The sequence below is a fragment of the Convolutriloba macropyga genome, chromosome 7 (genome assembly GCF_964194025.1).
Source record: "Convolutriloba macropyga chromosome 7, txConMacr16.3, whole genome shotgun sequence".
NCBI lineage: Eukaryota > Metazoa > Xenacoelomorpha > Acoela > Convolutidae > Convolutriloba > Convolutriloba macropyga.
The window spans coordinates 72,382,403-72,410,099 of record NC_134474.1 but is presented as its reverse complement, the minus strand read 5'-3'; the positions used below and the strand labels follow the sequence as shown (position 1 = coordinate 72,410,099).

The following is a 27,697-nucleotide window of genomic DNA, read 5'->3' as shown; positions in this document are numbered from 1 at the left end:
CCCATAAAAATCGATTATGTCTGAATGTGCCAATGTTCAGAGCAATTGAAAAAATCAAAGTAGTAAAAAAAATTGAAAAAATGCGAGATAAAAGTTTGATTACAATGCCATTGACCCTACAATCTATGCAGTAACAAACTATCGAAACCTAGAGGAGCCTCCTCGGTCACCTGGGGCTAGATAAACTAGAAAAAACACAAATTTCCAACAAAAAAAATCTGCGAGTTTTATTGCTATAATTCGTGACATATGTTGAAAACCACTTGATAAAAATTGCAAATTTTATTTTGACGAAACTGCCAAAAATAAAATTTAAATGCTGAGAATCATTCCCCTGCCTATAACAAATTTTAAACAAATAACCTATTATCAGAACCTAGAGAAGGTTATCTGGCCCCTGAGGCTCAAAAAACTCAAAATGACAAACATACCCGGCAGATTGCCGGAAAAGAGCCGCCGTTGCTTCCAATAAGCATGATTGGGATTGAAAGAATAGAAGATATTGAAAAAGAGATTTTTTTACAAAAACATTTTTGAAGTCCGATTTATTTTGATGGCATTTCGTAGTTGAACATAACGTACTTCTGTTTCTTAGAGAGAGGCTACAGGGGCTACTATCAATACCAATAAGCAATATAGATGGTAACTAAGACTCATAGAAACGACGCTCAAATAGCGGTCATCTAAAATTGGGCTTTATGGGTTTATCCCGTTTCTACTTCTGACTTCAATTTTTTATACTGACTCTGTTCATTTTGAATGGCTTTGCTGGGCAACTGATGTTCAAAATCACTTTTAGCAGAATGAGAGAAGAGAGAAACTAGCCTAGAGAAGTCAAAAAGATATCACGCAAAATGTTGAAAAAGTGGCAAAATGAGGTAAAGCGAAACATTTTTTTATTCGACGAAGTAAAAAAAATAGTAGCGCTATAATAGCCGGCTGAGAAGATGAGGGCGGCTATTAAAAACTTTGGAAAAAACTCGACAAAAATGCAAGGTTTATTTTAAAAATAGCTAAAATTCGTGATATTAAAATGTTTAAAACCATTCCATTACCACTAGAAACTATGCAATAACAAGTTATCATAACCTAGAGGAGGCTCCTCGGCTCTTGCGGCCGGCAAAACTAAAATAATGACAAAAAGTGTCAAAAAATTTGAATAAAATTGCAAGTTTTGTCCAAAAAAAATTGAAAACTCGTGATGTTTAAATCTTGAAAAACATTCCGTTACATCTCGAAACTATATGGTAACTTATTATCAAAACCTAGATGATGTTCATTGGCTTAAGGGGTTCGTGAAACCTAAAAAATGACAAAAATTTTCAAAAAGCTCAAGAATTGTGAAAATTAGTATAAATTTGGGTGTTTGGATTACCAAAACATATAGCTCTCAAAAAGGTCATAAAAAGTACTTATGTCTTGCAAAAGACCTTTATCAACTTTAGCCAGCCTCAATTTTAGACTGGTCCGACCAGAAAGACAGAAAATTCCAAAATTTTGGGCTCAAACACTCCTAAAAATGACCTTTTAACCTTAAACTATGGCCTTCCCGGTAGCTTCATCAAACTAAGCACTTGAAGGACTACTAAACGCTCCCAAGGGCATCTCATGAAACTTAATGCCTACTGGGCGCTACCTGTTTATCCCAATTTTAAGGACGAAAAGCCGAAAACGTCAGACAAAAAATCGGTACAGCGAAAAATCGCATTAAAAAAAGACCAACTGGACTAATATAATAGCCACAAACTTCGTTTGAGAGCAATTAGACATAACAGGACATGCCCTGAAATAAAACCCGAAGAGTCGAATGCAAAAGGTAAAACTACTGCATCTAACCAGCGTATCAATTAACATTGGCAGCTAAAAAGGCCAACAGTCCAAAAAAAGGAGGAACAAAATGAACAAAAATAAAATCTTTGCTCTAACTCCTGAAGCTTTTACCTTATAAGACAATATTCATCCACTTCAAAATAAAAATCAATCCACGCACAAGTCTTGAAGGGGGTTAATTGGCCACTAAAGATTGAAAAACTTAAGACAGAAAAACAAGGAAAAACGCGAAAATTGCAATTTTTTTTCTTTTAAGTCTCTAAAATTTGCAAAAACTATGTTCAGACCAGAAAACATTTTTGTTGCCTGCCTCTCGGATCCCTCTAGTAAACCATCAGCAAAACTTTTGAAAATTCAATCGGCAATTGAAGATCGTGAAACTCGGTAAATGTCAAAAATTTCAAAAAATTGGAAAATATTTTATTAACAAATTGCTAAAATTGACAATAAGAATACCTTTAGAACCATTTAATCTCTTTATAAATTATCGAGTAACTAAAGTTCAAGCCTAGAAAAATTTTCACTTGCCCATAAAAATCGATAAAGTCTGAATGTGCCAATGTTCAGAGCATTTGAAAAAACCAAAGTAGTAAAAAAAATTGAAAAAATGCGTGATAAAAGTTTGATTACAATGCCATTGACCCTACAATCTATGCAGTAACAAACTTTCGAAACCTAGAGGAGCCTCCTCGGTCACCTGGGGCTAGATAAACTAAAAAAAACACAAATTTCCAACAAAAAAAATCTGCGAGTTGTATTGCTATAATTCGTGACATATGTTGAAAACCACTTGATAAAAATTGCAGGTTTTATTTTGACAAAACTGCCAAAAGTTAAAATTTAAATGCTGAAAATCATTCCCCTGCCTATAAAAAACTTTAAACAAATAACCTATTATCAGAACTTAGAGAAGATTTTCTGGCCCCTGAGGCTGAAAACACTCAAAATGACAAACATACCCGGCAGATTGCCGGAAAAGAGCCGCCGTTGATTCCAATAAGCATGATTGAGATTGAAAGAATAGAAGATACTGAAAAAAAAGATTTTTTACAAAAACATTATTGAAGTCCGATTTATTTTGATGGCATTTCGTAGTTGAACATAACGTACTTCTGTTTCTTAGAGAGAGGCCACAGGGGCTACTATCAATACCAATAAGCATTATAGATGGTAACTAAGACTCATAGGAACGACGTTCAAATAGCGAGCATCTAAAATTAGGCTTTATGGGTTTATCCCGTTTCTACTTCTGACTTCAATTTTTTATACTGACTCTGTTCATTTTGAATGGCTTTGCTGGGCAACTGATGTTCAAAATCACTTTTAGCAGAATGAGAGAAGAGAGAAACTAGCCTAGAGAAGTCAAAAAGATATCACGCAAAATGTTGAAAAAGTGGCAAAATGAGGTAAAGCGAAACATTTTTTTTATTCGACGAAGTAAAAAAAAATAGGAGCGCTATAATAGCCGGCTGAGAAGATGAGGGCGGCTATTAAAACCTTTGGAAAAAACTCGACAAAAATGCAAGGTTTATTTTAAAAATAGCTAAAATTCGTGATATTAAAATGTTTAAAACCACTCCATTACCACTAGAAACTATGCAATAACAAGTTATCATAACCTAGAGGAGGTTCCTCGGCTCTTGGGGCCGGCAAAACTAAAATAATGACAAAAAGTGTCAAAAAATTTGAATAAAATTGCAAGTTTTATCAAAAAATTGCTGAAACTGGTGATGTGAAACAGCCGAACCCTTTTCATTCAAGAGGCTATGCAGTAACCCATTATCAATCCCTAGAGGAGGTTCCTTGGCACGTAGGGCTGAAAAAACTCGAAAACAGACAAAAAATTTCAAAAAACTTGAAAAAAATGTAAAAATTATTATTAATTTGCGTGCAATGTTTGGAGTACCAAAACATATAACTCACAAAAAGGTCATAAAAAGTAGTTATGTCTTGCAAAAGACCTTTATTAATTTTTACAAACCTGAGTTTCGAGCTGGTCCAACAAAACATTTGGGGCTCAAAGCCTAAAAATGCCCATTTAACATTGAATTACGACCTTCTCAGTAGCTTCACCACTCTCAGCTCTTGAAAGACTACTAAACGCAGCTAAGGTCCTCAATGAAACTTGATGCCCGCTCAGCTTTACCTGTTTATCCCGTTTGGAAAGCTCAAGGTCATGGAAAAAATGTGAAAACATTTACAAACATAGCTGGCAGACTGCCAGAAAATAGCCGCAATAGATTTGTAGATCGGCAGTCTAAAAAAACAGTAAAAAAGACAGACCAAAAAAACTCGTCTTTTCATTGAAGGCTGATCTGTTATATTTTGATTACGAATCTGTATAATTTATGGCTGCTTCTATTAGCTGATCTAAAATAACCTTCATTTAGAGTGACACACACCAATTTGACCTTATCTCTTTGAATTAAAGTAAAAAGTCAATTTCAAAGTGAGGAAGTCATTTTTGAGAGTGAGGTAAGTCAAGTGTGACCAAAAATTTAATCACGCGCATGCACAAAAAAACTCGCTCCACTAAGAGCGAAAAATGACGTCACACATGCAATTCAGTTGAAATTGCATTAAAGAATGAACAAAAAGTGGATGTGACGTCATATGATCGTAACAAAAATCATGACGACCAAAATAAAAAAAAAACCAAGAGAAAGCCAATAATAGCCCCAGCTATCGCTGTGCGGCTATTAAAAAAAGACAGCACTAATACAGTCCAATTAGTGGATTGTAAAAACCTGTAAAATCTCAATACTCCGCTTCGAGTGGTCAATAAACCAAGAGGACCGCAATATATCTCCGTGAAGCTTACAGCTTCGCAGCTATAATAGCATAACTAAACATTTGAACGATTTTGTGAATTTTCATAATTAACTCGCCGAAAGAGTTACCTTAATACCAGAAACAAAGCTTGATAACTGAAAATTCTGGTAACGAAGCCGTACACCATTGAGCAATGGGAACGCCCAATTAAGAAATGTTCACTAACCAAGTATTTATCACATAGCTCGTACAGGAAGAACTGGTATGCCCCTGTAGTGGCAGTTGGAAAGGTGTAGGTAGAGAGACCGAGGTTGCACTGCTCCACTGCAAAAGCCAGTCTGCTCAAGATCCAACGGGTCAACTGATCACTTCCACTTGAAGCCAACTAAAATTTAGCAACAAACCTTTTGCGATAATATAAGGTAACCAACTCAAATGCTTTGATAATTTTAAGTTCTCGGTTATTAGTTATCTTCAGGATTCAAGATTTACCGTCTTGAAAAACGGATAACAGTCGTCTCGTCCCATTATTAAAGACACGCATTTTTGTCGTATCGGCACTGATGTTAATTCTAAAAGCGACGAAAACAGCGTTAAGCAGATTTTCCCCCGAAAACTGATCTTTTTCATCCATGGCCTGCTCAATTATTGGAACTAATGTCATTCCTTTAATATTTAAAGAAAATAAGACGAAAATAAGTTGAATGCTGGAAACATTTATAGTAATTGTCATCTGTCACCCATTTAAGGCTATACCTCTAAAAGTGCTTCCAATGTATCTGGAGGTGTAAACATCTCGCCACTGTCAGGTACTTTGAGAAGTTCTACAGCCAGTTTGGTGGCGTTCCATATCTTGTTGCAAAAGAATCTGTATCCCTGCACTCTCAACACGTCCAAGTTCACATCCCTCCCTTGAGCAGTGTAGGCACACAGGGCAAACCGAAGGGCGTCCGTTCCGCACTCCGGAATTCCATTCGGAAAATCTTTTCTCTGAAAAGAGGAAATAGATTACTTTTTTCAACCAGTCTCATATTATATGCCTCTTTCCTTTCCTTGTGAGCAACTTAGAGATATACAACAGAAAAACATTCATAATGCAGCGGCCAGATTTTGGAGAAAGCAACCACAATCCAAGCATGGAGATCAAGTCCAATTAAATCACGCATGCTCGATATCACGGAATCATTTACTGAATGTCAAGTAGCTGTTTCTGAATTACAGCTACGTAGATCTATACATCATTAAGACTAATACAGCTATACATGTGCTAACTCAAATATGGAAGAGTTCCAGATAGCGGATCTTCACTGAAACTGCCAAGTCGCTGCTCTTTGAGATCAATCTTTTTAATGTTATGATCATACAAAAGGAATTCACTGATCACTTACTTGGCCTTCTGCTGCTTTGTGGAGTTCACTGGGATCCAAGTTGCTGTTATTCTTGAGTTGTTCCTGCAACTCTGCCAGAGAGATACCATGTATCACATCCACTGGGTCTACCACATTGCCAAGGGATTTGCTGATTTTCCTTCCATGTGCATCTCTCACAAGTGCATGAAAGAAGACCTGTGCAAAACTTGTAATCGTCAGCAAACATGCATGGTCCCGTTAGTAAACCTTGCCTTTTAACACATTAGAACTCAACTGTTTAGTCGCGGAAACTTTTAACTTTCAGTTTTCCCGTAAATCTGCATACAGTTTAGAGACAAAAGATCCCCCCCCCCCCCCTACCCGTACCTTCTGCACTCCAACCACCCCCAGTTGAATAAGATCTGGTATTACAAAGTAAACCACATTCTGTTATTATATCTGACACGAGCTCTTGAGGGTTGCAAATAATATGCACACAATAAGCTGGGTGGGAAGTCAAACGGAAAAGATCAACTATTTGCATGCAATAAACCATTACGATACGCACATATTGGTTTAAAGATCTCAAACTTTTTTAAAAATAATTTTGCGGATCCAATTTTGGCTGGTCTCAGCCCTTCACCCTTATTTCTGTGTTTCAAGTTGCATATTTGAACAAGACTCCTAAACAAACCCGCCGTATCTTGGTACTACACCGATTTCAAAAAATTGATGACACGGGCTCGCATAAAAAGTGAAAATCAGTAAAAAAAAAAGTTTTCCACTCGGTTGTTGACATGCTTACCTCTTTAAAAGGTACGTCTCCCATCAGTTTCTGCCCCATGAACACCATCCTGGCCACCCAGAAGAACATGATGTCATTTCCAGTTTCAAGGAGAGCACCCGGGTAGAACCTCTTCAGTTCCTCTGACTCTTCCGGCCAGCCCAACACAGAGAAGGGAAATAGACCGGAAGAGAACCAGGTGTCCAGTACGTCCTCATCTGAACAGACAAGTTGATTCTGACTTAAAATTTCTCTTAGATGGGAAACATACATTTTTGCTCAACAATTATTGAGAAATAGATAATGAGGCGGCTCGATAATTTGCGTTCTCAAATTATTTTTACCAGCAATATTCAGATTCACATTTAACCAAATCGAGCACAAAGCAAGAAATTGGTGATCATTTAAAAAATTTTGGATATCAAAGTGTCAACCTGAGGGCCCCTGAAATAAGGCACAGAAAAAAGCCCATTGGAATGGCTTGCTCTGTCTTTGAAGTTCGTATTGAATTTTTTGGGTGGGGGGGGGGGGGGGTAAAGGGTACTCTGTCGACAAACTCTTTGGTGACTGGTCCAACAGCCGAAGCAACCACTGCTTAAATTTTTAATGTCTTTGATGAATTTGTGCCGCTAGCTTGCCAATTGTAACAAGTTTATCTCTCTAATGGGTCGAAAAACAGTTAACTTGTTAAGATGTTGCGCAGCATTCAAGCTTGGCATTTCCAAGAATTCCCAATTGTTGTGAACCTTCTTCGCGTTTAAAACAAAACCCATGACTTAATTTTTCTGACTATTTTTTAAACTCAGAATTAGCTAACATCGAGCGATTAAAGGAAGAATTCGTTATTTCAAACCTGGCACTGTTAATGAGTCATGAATGGCACCAATTAAAAAGTTTTTTTTTTTAATTTGTCTAAATTGCTTCAAAAGGCAGCGACAAATAGCTTAACCTCATATTTCTGAGGTTACGATTTTGACGAAGAGTGAAAATACTGAAGAGTGAAAGTACAATGGTAATTCTTTCAACTTTAACACCAATCAATTCATCCCAACTTTATTGTTTTATTTAATGCCATTGAATCTTAACGATCGTAAGTTCAGAACATAGCAGGCAGATTGCCAGAAAATAACCGCAATAGCTTTGTAGATCTGCAGTCTAAAAAAAACAGAAGACAGAGCAAAAAAAATTCGTCTTTTCATTGAAGGCTGATATGTTATTTCGATTTAAAATCTGTATAAATTTTTGCTGCCTCTATTAGCTGCCCTCGAACAACCTTCATTGAGAGTGACAAAAACCCATTTGACCTTATCTCTTTGAATTGAAGTGAATAAAAGTCAATTTCAAGCGAGGAAGTCAAGAACAAAAAAAACTCGCTCCACTAAGAGCGAAAAATGCCGACACGCACGCACGTCAGTTGAAATTGTATGAACGAATGAACAAAAAGCGGATTTGAAGTGGTTGTGATGTCAAATGGTCGTAATAAAAATCGCGACGACCGAAAACATACCCGGCAGATTGCCGGAAAATAGCCGCTGTGGATTCCAATAAGCATGATTGGGATTGAAAGAATAGAAGATATCGAAAAAAAAGATCTTTGTACAAAAACATTTTTAAGTCCTATTTATTTTGATGGCATTTCGTAGTTGAACATACTTCTGTTTCTTAGAGAGAGGCTACAGGGGCTACTATCAATACCAATAAGCATAAGAGATGGTAACTAAGACTTATAGGAACGACGTTCAAATAGCGGGCATCTAAAATTAGGCTTTTTGGGTTTATCCCGTTTCTATTTCTGACTTCAATTTTTATTCTGACTCTGTTCCTTTTGAATTGCTTTGCTGAGCAACTGATGTTCAAAATCACTTTTAGCAGAATCAGAGAAGAGAGAAACTAGCCTAGAGAAGTCAAAAAGATTTCACGCAAAATGCTGAAAAAGCGGCAAAATGGTAAAAAGAAAAAAAGTTCGACTAAGTGAAAAAAATAGGAGCGCTATAATAGCCGGCTGAGATTGCCAGGAAACAGCCGCAATAGATTCGTAGATCGGCAGTATAAAAAAACAGCAAAAAAGACAGACCGACAGCAAAAAAATCGTCTTTTCATAGAAGGCTGATCTGTTATATTTTGATTGAAAATCTGCATAAGTTAGTGCTGCGTCTATTAGCTGATCTCAAATAACCTTTATTTAGAGTGACACACACCCATTTGACCTTATCTCTTTGAATTAAAGTAAATAAAAGTCAATTTCAAATTGAGGAAGTCTTTTTTGAGAGTGAGGTAAGTCAATTGTGACCAAAAATTTAATCACGCGCATGAACAAAAAAACTCGCTCCACTAAGAGCGAAAAATGACGTCACACATGCAATTTAGTTGAAATTGCATGAAAGAATGAACAAAAAGTGGCTGTGACGTCATATGGTCGTAACAAAAATCATGACGACGAAATAAAAAAACATAGCAGGACAAGTCCTGACGTACAATTCAAAGAATTTTCAGTGACTAAACAAACAAATAGACCTAAAACGGACTGAGTGACATGGGAAAACCATTTCTAAAAAATTCAGATAAAAAAAACAAAAAAAACAGAAAATCAATGTCAAAATGCCGCTAGCGAGATCAAAAAACCACGAGCAAGAAAAGTAAATTTGATTCTAACAAAAAACTAGGCCTATAATTAAATATGAATGGATTGGGAAAACCAATTAGAATAAAAAATCAATCCAAAAATTAAAAACAGTAAAAATCAAAGTGAAATTTCTGAATGTGAACAAAAAACCACTAGAGAGAAAGACAAACTTAGTTCAAACAGAAGAAAAGGCCTAAAATGAACTATGAATGGATTGGAAAAATCACTCAGAAAATCCGATCCAAAAATTGAAAAAAAACAGTAAAAATCAAAGTGAAATTGCCACATGTGAACAAAAAACCTTGAGCGAGAAAGCAAATTTTTGTTCAAACACCGTTTTCTCACTCTACTTTAAAATTACAGCGAAAAAATTTCACGCCACAAAACCACTCGCTTTTTTGCTCCATTTTCCGTTCCGGCGTGACAAAAAACTACTCCAATTTGACATCAAAAATCATGAAAATCTTAGAAAAACAGCGCCCCAATACAATTCAAATTCTTTGAAATGTAAAAAACCAAGAGAAGGCCAATAATAGCCCCAGCTATCGCTGTGCGGCTATTAAAAAACAAATAAGTCGGCGTGATATACGGGAGGGACAAAATATTCAGGACAGAAGTAATACAGGTCAAAAACTTATTTCAATTCAAATGCTTAGTAAGATCTTGTGAAATAAGAGGAGATGACAAACTATTACTACTATAAGACCTCCAAAAATAACCGGCAGACTGCCGAAAAGAGACTTGCATGACGCAGAAAACAGATTTAAAAATAAGTTGAAACAGTTGTCAACGCCGCTGAAACACTTTTAGCAATAAATTGACATGGCTACTTAAAATTCAATCAGTCGAAGCCTTTCTTAGCGACCATTATTACATGTAATGAGGAAAAAGTCATTCAAAAAACTTTTCAAACTTTGCTGATTAAACAAATTTTAAAAAGAACAAAGTCGAACGACGAAACAAAGACATAGTCGCAATAACTCCGGAAGCAACTATAAGCGTCGCACTCTCTCGAAAAACATCGAAATCGCAGCCTACAGCATTCTCTTTTCTGAAAAAAAATTTTCTTTGAATCGCCAGAGTTCTCCAAAATATTGGTTAAAAATTTAAACTGTCGTAAAAAGAAATATTTCATCATTGAAAGCAAGCAAACCGAAAACCATCAGAACAAAAACACAAGACAAAATTTCTACAGTAAAAAAGCAAAGAAACCCATCTCGTAACGTTACACAAATAACCAAAAGCTTCCAAATGGACAGTTTTGGTCAGCTCACTTACCGGGCTACTAATTGCCACAAAAAACTAGTCTTAGAAATCGAAGCTCTAAATAACTCTAAGGAAATAAAACACATTGGGAAAGCGTAAGGTAGATAATCGTTTAAATGTAACTGAACTAAAAAATGCTAACTTAAATTTAGGTCTCAGGAAAACGATTAGTTTTTTGTAACCACAAAATTTGACACCATAAAACTTATCTCTCTCTCTCTTTCAAGAAATTTTTATTTAAATAGATTCCAACTATAGCAAAATTTATATTTTTCAGGAGAAAAAGGAAACATTCAAACTCGAAACCAAAAAAAAATTCTTATTTTCCAAAACTTAGCCCGAAGAAATTCGACAGTTATTATCATCAACCATTTCAGTAAAAAAAAGCAGTGACGAAATTTAGAAATTTTAAATACCTCTCAGAGTTGCAGTATGGTGAATTAAATCAATTTAACAAATCATAAAAAACAGCAAAAAATTAGAAGTTATGGCAACAACTCAGCATATGTAGTTGTAATAAAAAGTTGCCAAACTCTAGAATGTTGAGGTTACGGACACGTTGAAAAGAAAACAGTAATAAAGGGCACCTTCATTATTTTGAAAGTTCACAATTAAATTGAAAAAAGAATAGTATATTATATTAATTATCATTGCAGTTCAGTACAATAACATAGCCAGCCTCCTGTCGAAGATAAACAGTGAAAACAAAATGAAAAGATTTGAAATATCGAAGTATTTTCCCGAAAATGTCCAAATATTGTTTAAGTCTCAATTATGACAAAAACTCAAACAATTAACGCTAAAAAATAATCGAAAAAACTAGAACACTAAATTAAATCCCTGACAGTGAAGAGAAAGCCTAATTCCATTAAATGAAACCAAAGCGCAAGCCAAAATCTTAGAAAAATTGAACAACAAATCCGAATTAGTATGTGTAAAAACTCATAAAACGAAAACACCTCGAGTCAGAAAAAGGCATTCAACGCATAAAATATCCGAAAGACGTCAACATAGACACTGATTATGCTCTCAAGTATGCTCTCAAAGATCCAATAACAAAGATAATGAAAAAATCCAAAGTTAACTTCCCAAGTTAAAATCAAAAGAACAATCGGTTAAAAACGGTTATCCATGTGCCCCAGCCATTGTCTAAGAAAACACTTTTCAAGCTGAAAAATCATGTACGCAACGCAGCACATAAACAAAATACTTCTCTCGCTCAGAACAATTATTTCACGGCAATTCTGCTTGCTTTTAGCTCAAAACGTTCTCCGTACAAATAGTACTTCCGGTTTAAAGAAACTTACGAAAACCAATACTCCTCTTCGAGTCGTAAAAACCAGGAACTCCTCAATAAAGCTGCGCTCAGTTTTCAGCTTTGCTGCTATAAAACCAGAAAGTTCGTTTTCTTACCTCGATTGGCTAGCTTTTATAATGAACGCAATGACAAAATCTGTACCCATGGTTAAAAGACAGAACATAACTGACTAACGTCGGACGAATTGCTCTCAAACAACCGGCGAGCGGCTGGCTTCGTCAGTAGCTGGCCACGGTTCAGTGAGGCTAGCTTTAGCTTAATTGGATGAGCATGAGGTGACGGCAGCGGGGATGGAAGTGCATCGAGGGCAACAGTGAGTAGTGCATTGAGGAGATTAGTGAGCTGAAAGGCTCCAAGAGAACTTAATGCCCACTGGGGGCTACCAGTTATCCCGTTTCTGAGGACGAAAAGTCAAATGGGTCGGACGAAAAATCGGCCAGGAAAAAAATCGCAAAAAAAGACCAACAGGGCTAATATATTTGCTACAAACTTCGTTGAGAGCAATTAAAAAGTAAAACTGAAGTAAAATATGGCCATAGACCTAAAAAGTGGCTGCGATAAAAGATAATGACCAAGAAATGTTGACGTCAAAACCGAAACTAAAAACGGAGATAGACTGCAAAAAATCAATGACCAAAAAATTATGAAGATCGTTAGCCCCGAGGGAATGAAAAGAAATACGTTTTGCATCTCTTAAGCACAAACGGCAGGCGATTCGAATTTATTCCCAAATTTTGAATGAGTTTGTTAATGATTTATTTCTTTCTGAATTAAACAGATATAAAAATCTTGCAATTTTTATAGTCTAGGTTTTAATCCTTTAGCTGTTTTTTTTTAAGTTTCTATGAAAACATTTTATGAACTTTAATTTTACTGTTTGGCTTCTCTGATATGCTGAAAAATTCTCGAAATCCGTAGAGAAATCACGATCAAAGAGGTAGCACTCCGATGAATTGTTGAGAGTGACAACTATTTCATGGCAGTGCAAATATTCACTCAAACAAACCCTGATGCTGATGTTACCAATATTTTGACAATATTATCAAGCATAGCTGGCAGATTGTTAGAAAATAGCCGCAATAGCTTCGTAGATCTACAGTCTCAAAAAGATAGTATAAGAAACATACCACAAAATTCTTTTCATTAAACGCTCAGATCTTTTGATTAAAAATCTGTCAATTTTATTGCTGCTTCTAATAGCTGCTCAAATAACCTTCAATTAGAGTGGCACACACTCAGTTGACCTTATCTCTTTGGAATAAAAAAGTCGATTTCAGAGTCAGGAAGTCAATTTTGTGGTGTAAGTCACGTGCGGCCAAAATTTTCATCAAGCGAATAAACAAAAACTCGCTCCGCTAAGAAGGAACAAAGACGTCACGCACGCAATTCAGTTGAAATTGCATGAATAGATGAACAAAAAGCAGATATGAAGTGATTTTTGCGTCAAATGGTCGTAACAAAAATCTTGACAACGAAATAAACAGAGCCGGAATAATTCCGGAAACAACTCGAGGAGTTGTCTTCGTGAAAGAATTGCCTTTAAAATCAACTGGCTTCTACTAAAGTGACTACTAACAACAAAACAATCAGTCAAAAATGAACATTACTCCTATATAAATTACGACTAAAAAACTACATTACTCCTATATAACAGGTCAAATTTTTTCTAAGCAATTGAAAACATCAAAGTACGCAAGCAGCAAAAGTAAAGTCATGTTAGCCTGCCAAAAACCTTATTTTGGAAGACAAACTTGAGCACTACAAGAAATAAACAAAAACTGTTACAAACTTAGCAATTTCTGTGATTTCTCTCAATCGAAACACTATTTTACAACAAAAAACAGCAATCAATTGATAAATAAAAAAAATTGTCGCTTTAACTAACATAGCTGGCAGATTGCCAGAAAATAGCCGCAATAGATTCGTAGAGCGGCAGTATAAAAAAACAGCAAAAAAGACAGACCGACAGCAAAAAATCGTCTTTTCATAGAAGGCTGATCTGTTATATTTTGATTGAAAATCTGCATAAGTTAGTGCTGCGTCTATTAGCTGATCTCAAATAACCTTTATTTAGAGTGACACACACCCATTTGACCTTATCTCTTTGAATTAAAGTAAATAAAAGTCAATTTCAAATTGAGGAAGTCTTTTTTGAGAGTGAGGTAAGTCAATTGTGACCAAAAATTTAATCACGCGCATGAACAAAAAAACTCGCTCCACTAAGAGCGAAAATGACGTCACACATGCAATTCAGTTGAAATTGCATGAAAGAATGAACAAAAAGTGGCTGTGACGTCATATGGTCGTAACAAAAATCATGACGACGAAATAAAAAAAGCAAGAGAAGGCCAATAATAGCCCCAGCTATCGCTTTGCGGCTATTAACAAAGATTAGTTTAAAGATCAGAATAAACGCAATAAAACTAAAACGACAAAAAATTAATCAAACCGAAATCATTTATGAAACAGACTAAAGAGATAGAACAACATTCAAAAAATCATATGTTACCAATTACAAGCCCTAAGAATATTCGCAGAAGATTTTGGGTCAAAAATTGTAAAGTGAAGCAGGCAAAACCTCAGTGCCATATTATATTAAATAAAATAACTTGTTTACTTGAGCTTAGTTCAAATCGATAGTTTTCAAACATAAACAGAAAAATGTCCTAAAAATTGCTCTTGAACGACAGGCGAGGCAATTTAATTCGGGGGCTGTAGCCTAGATCAATTTTTCTTAATGGGTGCAAAAAAACTTGTCCCCGGACGGGATTCGAACCACTGATCTCCCGATCCAAAACCACACGCACTAACCACTGGGCTACTATTCACTAGCCTCTGCTATTCTGCAACCGAATTTATATTAGCAACACAATTTACTTCGGAGCAATAGAGATCACTCAAAAATAAAGAAAGCGTGAAAAAGTCACTTGAGAAGTCAAAGAATGTTCTCGAAGAGAAGCGAAAAATGGTCAAGCGAAAAATTTGCATAAAAAAGACGCACATTTACAATAATTGCCATGAACTTCGTTCAAGAGCAATTAATTAAATGAAAGCAGGGCCAATAAAACTATAGGTCTTACTAAGAATGTTAGAAAGAAACATGCTAGAATGTGGAGAATACACAAGTCTAACTAAGAATGTTAGAAAGAAACATGCTAGAATGTGGAGAATACATACAAAAAACTTCTCGAAAAGATGAACAAACTAACTCGCAACTTCTGAAAAATCAAAAAACTAAACTGGAAACTCTTATTAAGCTATTGAGATTTGAGAACAATTGCGAAACAGTAAAACAATTTTAAAAATGTTTAAAATAGGATAAATTTTTCACTGAATTTTAAATAGTTTTGGCCAAAAACAATCCAATTAGCAACAAAACGAAACCAAAAACACACAAACAATTTTATAAAAACAAAAACATCTGACGTCAAAAAGAGGCATCCAATTCAGAAGTTATCAAAAAGACGTTTACTTATTAACTAATTCGGTTTTAAAAAAAGTCTGCTCAAAAAGCCAAAAATGAAGAAATCAACGAAAAAGCCAAAAATTGACAAAAAATAAGAAATATGGGCCAATTTTATACTTGAAACGCATTATTCAGCTCTCAGAAACATTGTAGGATCAATTTCAGATGGTTACGTATTCATGTGGCATCAATCAAACATTACTTCTACAAAAAAAACAAGTTACAATAAAAAATGGGCCACATTGACGAAAACACTGCTAAACTATATGCGCCAATCTCTCAAAAACTCATTTCAAAGTCAAAAAGTCATTCATTGAACTCAGCGCATTAAGAAAACACTTCTCTCGCTCACAAAAAAGTTAGTTCCCACAGCAATTTTACAAACTTTCACTATTAGGTCAAAACGCGGCCTGAAAAATTTACTTCCGGTAAGAAAAAACCTTAAGAAAACCAATACTCCTCTTCGAGTCATAAAAAACCAAGACCAATAACAGCCCCAGCTATCGCTGTGCGGCTATTAATGAAATATCTAAAAGTAATTTTCCCGCGCCTTCTGAATTTACTTAGAAGTGAAAAACATAAGTTCTGAAATCGCAAGCGCGTACAAAGACTCAGCAGATCATTCACCTTGAGTGAGCTTTATGTCAGCTGATTCGACATTGAACTTCTTGCATGCTCTCTCGATTGCCTCTTCTTCTGAGCGAGCACTGATCCATCTCTCAGGGTCATCTTTGATCTATAAAAGCAAAAGATCTATAAAAGCATCTTTGGTCTGCAAAAACAACTCATTACTATTAAAAAAATCTTATTTTAAGTATTGGAAAAATTTACGCTAGTTATTATTTGAATTATTAATACAATTTCGTTGTAATTTTGGTACAAAATCACCATTAAACTGTTAAATTTCATTCAAGAAGAAGCATTCGATCCACCTTAAGGTCAACTAACATCTTTGTCCAAACTAGCTGGCATTTTTTCTGGATTTGTAAATGTGACGTAATAAGCCGGGATCTGATGACCCCACCACAGCTGTCTGGAAATGCACCAGGGTCTTATCCTCTCCAGCCAGGAATTCCACTGTTTTACTGAAGCTACGGGGAACAGTTTGATATTTCCCTCTACCACTGCTTTGATAGCATCAGCTGCCATCTGGTCACAGTCCACGTACCTAAACAGATTTAAATCACGAATAGACACAAATAACTGGTAAGATCATTTACATAAACTGATTCATACGTCACAAAAATCACATTCATCTGACGAAATTTGTGGAATTAACAAGTAGGGTTTGAAAAAGGAAGCAAACCAAAACATGGATGCCTTATTGCCTCGGAATCAAAATACTTCGTTTGTTGGCCGAATCCAAAGTTACTGGTCTTAGTTGACATCAAAACTCGCCCGTGGGAAAATTGTATCTCGATGGAATAACGAAACAGCAGTTACAGAAACCGGCTAGAATATATCTTTCGTGGACTGACTCTTTGTGCCAGAGCAGCATTTTGTTTAAGGGGAAAAATTTCCAGAAATCTCGTTCGAAAAATTAATGGGCATTGGAATAGTTATACCTTGCAAAAATATTTGCAATCTGATTTTGACAAAAAAAATGACTCCAAATTACCTGAACCACCTTTCGTCAGTTCAGTGAAATATTTGGAAAATGGAGAATGCCAGCAACCCCGATCAAAGTTTGAGTAATTACTATTCGTAACTGCAAAGCAAAAGTTCACAAAAAAAAACAGATAAGAATTCATGGATCCAATTTTTTTTCAATTCAGTTACTTTGAAAACATCGAAACGATAGAGGCAATTTCGTTAATCATCTCTTTGAACAATAAAGGCAATTTATCCCCGTAATTAATAGTACTTAATTTTGGCACAAACTAAGCTGCAAAAAGCAGATTTCTTCCAAACAGTCTCCGAAATCAAGGCAACTATTGAACTAGTTGAAACCAAACACCAGTTTTAAAATTAGTTTTTAAAAGGTGTGTTAACGTTATCTAACGTGGCTACCAATGAATAGAAAAAAAATACTTGAACAGGTTTAAATCTCGAAAACTTCTATTTTCGCTTTTTCATCAAGCAGCCAGTTGAATTCGGCTGCTTAACATTTCAGATGAGAAGAATTCGGATCAGCAAAACTGAAGTGCAGCGCTGTCTTCGCTCCCGATCAATTAACGACAGCCAAAGTTACGACAACACGTTTAGCTTAGTTTTGCCTTCAAAAGTACCCCTAAACTTCAAGACATTCTTTTGATATGTTAACAAATGTGTGTACATATGTTACCAAAATTCAAAGGTCAAACAAACATCAAGTTCGCTTCTTGTTTAAAGTCTCGCAATGCTTCAAGGAAACAATTTATCTTACCATTGAGGCTTAAGAAGGGGTTCAATAATGTCTTTTGAGCGTGAACAAACTGGCACAACCATAGCGTTGTCTGAGGTTCCCTTGAACAAACCCATCGCATCCAGATCCTTCGCTATCACTTTGCGAGCAATAAACCGCTTCATTCCCTGAAATTTGAACCACAATCATTACCCCAGTTTTGAGGAATTCATTTGTTCAATTCAGTCTGCAAATTGATCCGTACAATCAACGGGACACATTTTTGCATTTCGGTTAACTAAAGAGACTAAAGGCAATCTATTTGATTGTTTAAGAGCCGCCCTAGAAGAAAGTCATTGAGCATTAACAAAGTTGCAGACAAAACTCTGCTCTAGAACAATATTTGAAGAAAAATGGGTTCTTTTCTGTTTGTGCCCCCCCCCCCCCCTAGTGAGTGCGTATTTTTTCCACACCGACGCACGTGCCATATTTTTACATAATGAATTACAATGTAATGGATCGTGCTGTGTAATTGGGGGTTGCATAATATACTTGGGGGGGGGGGGCAACATAGATCCGAAAGATCGAAAGATGATCAAACCCTAAAAAAATTTGCCTACATTATATTTGCACTCCATCGGTTTTTCATTCTCGTCAACCAGTTGAATGTTGCCTTCCTCATCCATCATTTGATAGAAGGGCAACTGGTGTTTCTTCCCCACTGTAAAATCGTTGTGGTCATGAGCAGGAGTGATCTTCACAGCTCCAGTACCGAATGACATGTCCACGAAATCATCCGCAATGATGGGCATCTTGTCTCCTCTAATCGGATGGCGCACAAACTTCCCGTGCATGGACTGAAAGTTGAAATTAATCAATGCTTATCACGGAAAATCATTAATGCTACAACCCCTCAGTTGTGGAGGTACGCTCATTTTTTTATTAAGCCAATTTAAGCAGATTGATATTTTTGTCGCAGAAACGGGGTACGGCGTTTCATTAGAACAGCAATTCAATTTACAATATTTTAATAGGGGTTTATTGAAATGTTCGCTATTTGACGCAAACATAGATTACTTTAAGACTTTTATGACATATTCTGTGTCGCTATATATTTGGTTTCGTATTCGTTAAAGATGCTTCGCATTGAACGAAATGTTTTAATACGAAGCCCGGTGAGAAAAGATAAAAACGAAATGCTTTCGGAGTTCCATCTTTATATAATTTTTTTAACTTCGTAGACTCGTGCCAAAAATATAAGGAACCATTACTTGAACCAATGAATGGAAGCGCTATTGAACTTTCACATCTTTGCAAAATTATACCAAGTTTCAGGTATCTAGTATGGTCCACTTTCTTTAAGTCCCTTGTTTTGATATACGAACAAAAACAACGCGCTATTCCATTTTGTAGCAATATAATAGACACAACACAAAGATGGCGACTTAGAGCTGGGTAGTAATTTAGGCAATGAGCACGTAAAATACTTTTTATATTGGCTTGAAATGATTTGGATCTATTTGATATATATTTACTTTTTGCGCTAAACAATTTTGGCAAATTCGTTTTTTTTCCGAGACCAATTACTCATTTCCACAGAGAAAAAAGAAGCCACAAAAAAAACAAAACGAAAGCGAGAGAAAAAAGAAGCCACAAAAACACAAAACGAAAGCGAGAAAAAAAACTAAACTTCACACAAATATTCTCAATAGCTGCTAGTAAAGCTCTAAAAAAACTGCTCAGCGATTTAAAGCCCTCGTGGTTATACTTGCTTATTCCGTTTCTGAGGACCAAAAGGCAAATGCGTCAGAGTAAAAACCGATCCAGCAAAAAAACAGATCCTGTAATTATTCCCTGATTGAGCCTGTTACCATTACCAAATGACTTCATTTAACATAGCCGGCAGATTGCCGGAATAGCTGCGAAAGAATAGACTTGCGTGCCGTATAATAGAGATAGAAACAGATACAGATCTAAATTGAAAAAAAAATCGACGCCACTCAAAAAGCTAGGTGAAAAACATTCAGCGATAAATTAATAGATTGTTATATTTCATTCCGCAGAAGCCTTTTATTAGGGACCTTTACTGCACATATGAGTTTCTTTGACCTTAACCTAATTCAAATTAAACTTTAAGTGCAAAGTAATTTTAATGAATAAGGTAAGTCACGTATGATCAAAATCTAATCACGCAAATGAACTTAAAACCTTTGCTAGAGAAAGAATGAGAAATAAAGTCACGCACGCAAACGCTGTAAGTGAGAGGAAGACGTCACTCAGAAAATTTGACTTTTTCAGCTTTGCTGTGTGAACAAATGTAAACAAAAAAGAGCGTCAGACGACGAAACAAAAAGTCGTCTGACGCTCTAGTTTCTGATAGCGAAGCCAGCTGCACTGGATGCAAAAAACGTGGGGTGAGGGGACAGTAAAGTGATTTATGGAAGAATCGAAAACTTAGAAAAGCTCGACAATTCCCTTCACAGTCCCATTTGAACAAAGTCAAATCACTCAAGATAAGTCTATATTAAGTTTGAAGCTGAAAGGAAACTATACGACTACTTTGAGCGAGAGCAATTATCAATTCATGAAGATTGAACAATTGGTATTTAAATTCTTCAGAAGTCAATGAGAAGCATTAATTTCTGGCACAGCATAAATCAGTAAAGCAAAAATTTTACAGCTATTATCCTCTATTTGAGCGAACAATTTGCCGTAAGGATGCCTTCTCCCGGTCCTACTCAAATATCCCCGTCTAATTGGAATATTTCTTAGCTCACTAGCGCTCTTTTAGTAAAAATGTCGTTTATAAGCAAAAATATTTGAATTAATATGAAGTTGAGTACAACTAAGAATACACAGAGCAATTCACAAGACAAGGTTTGACATCAAATCTTTTATGACATACTAATATTGAACATACAAAATAAACACCACAAGAATCAATATTTTACTAAGTGCAAAAATCTAGTTCTTCTAGGTCTCTAAATAAGCTCCATTTAGACATATCTTCATTCTTTTCACTCTTCACCAGTAGAAACTTGTTCTTTATTCGCGGCATTCTTTTCGGTTGCGCTTCCGTTTTGATTCTCAATCCTTTGAATCGGAATATCTCGGACTGCTCTCTTCTCTTCCTCTTTCTTCTCCCTCTTAGCGTACACCACCATCAACCCATTCTCCAGCATCTTTGTCTGCAACGTGTCCAGTTTCACGTCTTCTGGAACCGTAAACGCCTGAGAGAACGTACGGCTTCTTTTGTGAGTGCCATCCGAGCTTTTCCATTCCGAGCTGCCAGACATTTGGACTATGTTCCCCTCAAGCTGAATGTTGACTTCGTCGGGGTTAAATCCTCTGGAATCAGCAACTGAAGACCAGTCATCTTTTGCAACCCCGGCAATCTCCCTGACTTTCTGGAACTGGTTACTGCCGAAGCCTGGTCGCTTGAGAGGCAAGAAGTCGTTTTCAATCCAGTCGTTTGACCGCTGCTGTCTTTTGGGTGCCATTTCTTGTTCTTCATCTCGCAGAAGACATCGCATTAGACTGTCGTTGTTGGGTGACAACCACATCATTCGATTGGGGCGCAGAGCAGCCGATGAAGAAGCTTCTATAGAGCGGTTGTTCCCCGGTCTCACAAGGAGAAATGAGTCGAAGTCAAAATCTCGCAACATTATCCCAATGTGTTTATTGTAAGTTGATTAAATTTGTGTCGAGTTCGCAAGAAAAGTACAATATGAGACTCGAAGCTTTCTGCAGTATTACGTTTATTAGCTTATTTTTGGTAGAATTAAACTGAGGTTGTTTCTTATACTCGTCTTTTTATAGTGTTTCTTATGATTGTTCTAGAACTATTATGATGTAACTGGAGAATTCTAGAAGGTTCTACCATTTAGAAGAATCAGTAACAAGTGCAAAAACCTCCGGGGACAGCGGGGAATCGAACCCCGGACCTCTCGCACCCGAAGCGAGAATCATACCACTAGACCACTGTCCCACTGCTTTCACCAATTTCACTATTATAAATGAACAGATAGCTGCTTAGTGCCTTTGCTTTATCCGCTGCTTCAATATATCGTTGATATATATCACAAAGCTTTTAATTTGATTCAACATACATTTTCAGACTCGACGTTTTGCATTTTAGAGAGTTATCAAAACTCGATAAAAAATATTAACCGCGACCAGAACGAGAAAATAGAGTAATATATCAGACTCTCAAAGATGTGTGACTGCCTTCATTTTTTTAACCAGAGTATAGTATTATCTATTGATCTATACTGTTTCGTCCCTCAGTCCAAGATCTATTTGTTCAGGGGCATAAGAAGTGGAATTATGGTATGTTTGCCATGATTGGAGAGAGAGGGGGGTATAATGAGAAAGACCCGAAATTTTTATTGATGCTTCAGTAGAGTATAACAGCAGTCATTGAATAACAGTAGAGTCAATATAACGAAACATCCGAAAATAGCGTTTTCTGAGTTAACAATGGCTCGCATATCCTGAACACCTTCAAGGGTGGGCGGACTACTTATAACTGTTTGCCCACTGACCTTATATCTCTCGTCATCCGGATGAACAGCTACTGCAGCATCAGCCAGCATAGTCTCAATACGCGTGGTTGACACAATGATTTCTTCAACACCTGAAAATCAATCTAATTGGCAATTTGTAAACACGCATTTGTTACCTAAAACACTCACGTGCACATTTCAAAATGCCGAAAGCCTGGAGTGCCAGACGTTAAAATGCCAGAAGTTCCTACTTAGCCAGAAGTTGACTTCCGTTGACTTTTGTCACTTTAAAACGTGCGCGTTTCGTGTTTTAAGCATGGTTAAGTGACTCTGCGGAAGTCACTTCGAAATTCTGACTTAATATCTCGAACCGCTTCGCGGTTCTCGATAAACGCCAGAAGTTCTCAGTGACTTCAAGCAGAGTCACGTAACCATTACTTATAAAAAATCTCGTGCAGATTTACAGAGTGAAGGACATGAATAGTATTGTTGAAAACCTATTCAAATGAAAAAGCAAATCTCCCTTCCACTAAAGGAGTTTGTTAACACTGCATGACATTCAGCTGCAAAAATGAAATATGAAATGAGCAAAAGGATCCTCCTGACAGAGAAGAGACACTATATACGATAAATACCTATCTATATAACCCATCCCCAAAAACATAAAAAAAGCCCAAATCATTGCAAAAATTGGAGACAAATTTCCGCACGTTCAGAACTCGGTCTGGAAAACCAAAAATTGTCCAAGCGGTATTTTCATACTCTAATTCAAAAGTAGTATAAAAATCACCAGTCAAAAAGAACACAAAAATGAGGCCAGAATAGGCTACAAGTGAAGTGTGGTTGTCTAGTTTCTTTGGCTTCTTTTCAAGAAGCCGTATATACTCGCGTCTTGCGTTACAGTTTTAAGTCCTTGTTTGGTCTATGCTTGGTTTTGCGTCTAGTCATGTTCATTGGGGAAGAGAAGAGAAGGGGTAGATGTCAATTTTCACCTTGCATTGCAACCCAACTACAACTACAACAGACGAAGACCAAGACGATAAAAGCATTTGGAGAAGCTAGTGACGACCTGAGAAGTGACAAGACGACATGAGTGAGAACAAGTGATCTAAAAGTGGAGAAACAGGCAACAGACAAGAGCAAGACGAAGGAGTGAGACCAGAAGCAGTAGCCCTTGCTTGGAGATTGTAAGAGGTGCATTGAAGCCTAGACGCCTAGTAACTCGTCCAAAAAGTTATTGGTGAGGTGAATTGGTGCCTTTTTGCTTTTTTTCTTGGCACAGACTAGCTCTGTGATTTATTAGACCACTCAGGATTAGCACCTCAGAGCTTATACAGCTCCCTATAAGCTAGAAAAGCTCGAATTAAGACTTTCAAAAAATAGGATAAGTGCTTTGCAACTTTTTCATAGGATAAGGATTATTAAAGAAATCGAAATGTTTATAACTTTTATAGAATAAGCGTTTTTGCAACTTTCAATAGAGCATAAGCGTTGTCGCAACTTTTAACTTGTATAGGATAAAAGTTTTTGCAACTTTTGACCGCCCTTATCATTGCAGTTAAAACTAAGTTGAGTTATTTAGATATAATCCGAATACCGGGACGCCGGGTATTGCGAACAAAAATTTGACATATCTCGAACCCCAATAATACCCCTAGTCTTGAACATGAATAACCCTTCACCCCACAACTGCGTACAACCGCAAACAAGCACCCCCTTTCATCCTCTCCGAAACGACCCATACGAACGAACTCACTCCGATGATAGCATAGATTTGGGTTTAGAGATAGGTTTGGGTTTCGATCCAAAAACCAACCCCGACAATGAGAACCCAACCGAAAACGTTACTACTTTCACTGAGCCCAAAAACGGGCCCTGGACGCAGGCGATATAGCCGAAGCCGCTAATAAACGTCCTAATGTAGAGCATAAAAAGCAAACATAGCTGGAAGATTGGCAGAAAAGAGCCGCAATAGCTTCGCAGATCTGCAGTCTCAAAAAAAAACAGTAAAAAAAAGACAGACCAAAAAAACGTCGTTTCATTGAAGGATGATATGTAATATTTTGACTAATATTGACTCTATTAGCAGCTCTCAAATAATCTTCATTTATGAGTGACCCATACCCACTTGACCTTATCTCTTTGAATTAAAGTAAAAAAAAACAATTTTAAAGCGGAAGTCATTTTTGAGAGTGAGGTAAGTCAAATGTGACCAAAAATTTAATCACGCGCATGAACAAAAAACTCGTTCCACTAAGAGCGAAAAAGGACGTCACGCACGCAATTCAGTTGAAATTGCATCAACGAATGAACAAAAAGATTTGGAGATTGAGACCTCAATTGGTCGTAACAAAAATTTCGACGACGAAATGGAAATCAAGAGAAGGCTAATAATAGCCCCAGCTATCGCTGTGCGGCTACTAAACACTAATTACCAACGAATCGTGTACGTTAACTTTGAAGGAGAGAGACATCGACTAGCTGCTTTCGCCAACGCCATGATTAGACTTACTAACCAAAGAGACCCGGACAGTGTAGGAGAAATTCCAATGAGAAACGGCTTCAAAATAAAGCCCAAAAAAAAGAAGCATCCAAATTTCTAAAACCACAAAACATCAAACAAGAGTTTCAAAAGTACGAAGTGAAAGTTAACTCCAACAACAACAAAAGCCAGGAAAAGCAATTCCATGCTTCGCAATTACAAAAAAATTTTCTAGACGTCAGCCTAAACAAAATTGAAAAACAACTAAACCAACAACGAATTAGGCCCCAAAAAGATTTCGAGTTAAAAGCAGCGTAACAAATCAAGAAACAAGACCAGTTAGAGTCCTAACTAGAGATGAAAACCAAGCAAAAAAGCCACCATGAATGGGGTTGTATTGTGCCTACAAAAATTGAAATGTGAAACGTCAAAACAGCAACCAAAAATAGTGCAATGCTTCAAATGACAAGCACATGATCACATAGCAGTAAAGTGCGACAACGCGAAAAGATGTCCAAGATGCGGTGGACACCACATCAAAGACGGCAATCAAAATGAACCTTGCTGCGCAAATGGCAATGAAAAGCACAGCGCTGCCTATAAAGGCTGTCAAAAGCACAAAGAAGCGCTGCATCATACGCGTAGGCTCAAAAAGAATCCAGAAAACAAAGACAGAAAGCACAAAAAACAGCAAGTGATTCTCAAACACAAATCGAAAAAAATCTCAAAAGTATCATAAAAAGTCACTTTAGCAAACTTGAAAGCAAAATAGAGCAGATAACAAAAATCGCCAATGAAAGACTTAGAAACAAACTTTAGAACCAAATTGACCAATTGAACGCAAACTTACAAAGCACAATAAAACTAAATGAAAAAACTAGAGAAAATATTATAAACAGTCATGGAAGACATTACAAAAATGTTATGTGAAATATTAAAAGACAACAAACTGACAGTAGATGAAGGGAAAATGAGACAAAAATTAGATAAACTCAGAACTGAAAACCAGAACACTCAGCACTAAAACAAACAACAACTTGAAAAAAAGAAAAATCAGAACCGTTTAAAACTAGAAACAAAAGGATTGAAAACCGAAAATTTTAAAAAAAAAACACTAATAGTCACGCAACTAAACTGTCCCTAACTGATTAAAAATTAAAAAAAAACATCAGATATACTGGAAAAAACTGAGGCAAGCCGACGTAGCTTGCCTCAACGAAACCAACTTCGGTAAGAAAAACCACCCAAACTCAGAAGACTATACCCTAGCAGGAAACACCAAACACAACCGTTTAGGATCTGCAATCTAATTCAAACATCGATTAAATTAGGAACTCATAGAAATGAAAACATATGAATCCGAAATCAAACAAAGACAAGAATGTATCACTATAAAAACACTTGGAATCTACATAACAAACATCTATGTATCAACACAACTAGAAACAGGAACGAACCTAATCACAAAAATACCAAACAATCCAGCCCACTTAACTACTGTTGACATCAAAACAAAACACCGAATGATTGGAGTCAACGACCTACACACTAACAAAACAGGAAATATAGTTGAACAATGGCTTGACGGGGAAAACTTTATATAATACTATACAATTATGTAGCTTCGCACAAAGATTGTGGAACACTAGATGTGCACCTAGCTGAGTCTAAACTAACGAGCTTATTTGATAAATTTTATGTCTTCAGTTAAAGCCCTAGTGATCATTACCCATTTGTTAGCATCTATAACATAGATAAATCAATCCAATCGCAACGTTAACTGGGAAAAGAACCAAAATCGTATCTTGCATAATTCAGAATACCTAAATAGGAACATAACAAACAAAATAGACATAGAGACATAGACAAAATTACACAAAACATTCAAGCTGCATAGAAAGAAAGGATATATGTGAACAAACACATAGCTACAAACCATCAAAGCGAAAAGCTGACAAAAAAACTTGAGTTAAAAAAGAAAACAAATTAAGAAGAAACGACGAAGAAACAACCCCAAAACCAAACAATCAGCAAAAAAATCAATACACTCAGAAAAGAAATGAAGAAAAAAAGAAAAAAAACAGAACGGGACAATAAAAAACTAATTGACAAACTAAACCTAGCAAGAAAAGGTAAAAACCTCTTGAAAGCTGCAAAAATATTACTTAACCAAAATCAGAAAAACAACGAAAAATTACTCAAGAATAATCAGGAAGCTGCAGATGCCTTCGCCGAAAAACTAAAAACAACAATGAAAACAAACGAATTAAAAACAGATAAGGCAAAACACCTCGAGAAAAAGGTCTCACTGAAATTAAGAGAAACAAACTTCAAGGCAACCAATCTAAGTGAAGAAGAAAGAAAACACACAGAAGTAAAACCTGCAACTCTAGAAAGTATATTAAGAAATCGTAAAAAAACGCATCTGGACCTGATGTAATAAGCTATCAGATAAAACAACTACCACTAGAAACAACAGAATACTTAGCGCAAACAAATCAAACATCAATAAAACTAGGACATAAACCAGCCCAATGGAAAACTACAACTTTAAAAATGCCACTAACAGTAGGAAAAGATTACAAAACGCTGAAAGGACACAGACCATTATTATCAATATCCTGCCTAGGAAAATTATGCGAGAGCATTCTAAATGAACACTTGGTAAATCACTGTGAAAAACTGAACCTGTTCGGAGATCAACAAAGCGCTTACAGATCTGGGAGATTCACTATAGACAATCTTGTAACGCTAACAGAAAAAGCTCCTCAACGCGATATATGAAAAAAAAGAAATTTGAAAAAAAAATGAAAAGAAACCTCCTCAACGCGGGAAAAACAATATACACTATAAACAATATACAAATCTTAGGCTAAGACTAGGGTCAGAATACATTAGCGAAAGCAAAGAGACAAAATTCTCGGACTAGACCTCAATTATAAAATGACCTGGACAAATTATTTCAACAAAATAGTCACA

At 36.3% G+C, this 27,697-nt stretch overlaps 2 protein-coding genes and 1 non-coding gene across 3 annotated transcripts in view; all 3 read right to left on the bottom strand.

The window, feature by feature from the left end:
- LOC142343306 (valine--tRNA ligase-like) overlaps positions 1 to 27,697 on the bottom strand; it is a 61,090-nt gene that overhangs the window by 12,292 nt on the left and 21,101 nt on the right. Inside the window, exons 8-16 of the mRNA XM_075395132.1 lie at positions 22,276 to 22,367; positions 18,352 to 18,588; positions 17,774 to 17,919; positions 16,357 to 16,576; positions 16,036 to 16,144; positions 6,757 to 6,953; positions 5,991 to 6,167; positions 5,359 to 5,592; positions 4,829 to 4,987 (exon numbers count right to left, since the gene is read on the bottom strand). Coding sequence (XP_075251247.1) covers positions 4,829 to 4,987; positions 5,359 to 5,592; positions 5,991 to 6,167; positions 6,757 to 6,953; positions 16,036 to 16,144; positions 16,357 to 16,576; positions 17,774 to 17,919; positions 18,352 to 18,588; positions 22,276 to 22,367 — 1,571 coding nt within the window. The remainder of the gene's footprint in view (positions 1 to 4,828; positions 4,988 to 5,358; positions 5,593 to 5,990; positions 6,168 to 6,756; positions 6,954 to 16,035; positions 16,145 to 16,356; positions 16,577 to 17,773; positions 17,920 to 18,351; positions 18,589 to 22,275; positions 22,368 to 27,697) is intronic.
- LOC142343307 (uncharacterized) lies at positions 20,534 to 21,594 on the bottom strand. Its single transcript, XM_075395133.1, has one exon. The coding sequence runs from the start codon at positions 21,394 to 21,396 to the stop codon at positions 20,749 to 20,751; it is 648 nt and encodes a 215-aa protein (XP_075251248.1). The 5' UTR covers positions 21,397 to 21,594; the 3' UTR covers positions 20,534 to 20,748.
- On the bottom strand, positions 21,648 to 21,719 carry Trnap-cgg (transfer RNA proline (anticodon CGG)). The gene has a single exon. It is a non-coding gene; the product is annotated as a tRNA-Pro (tRNA).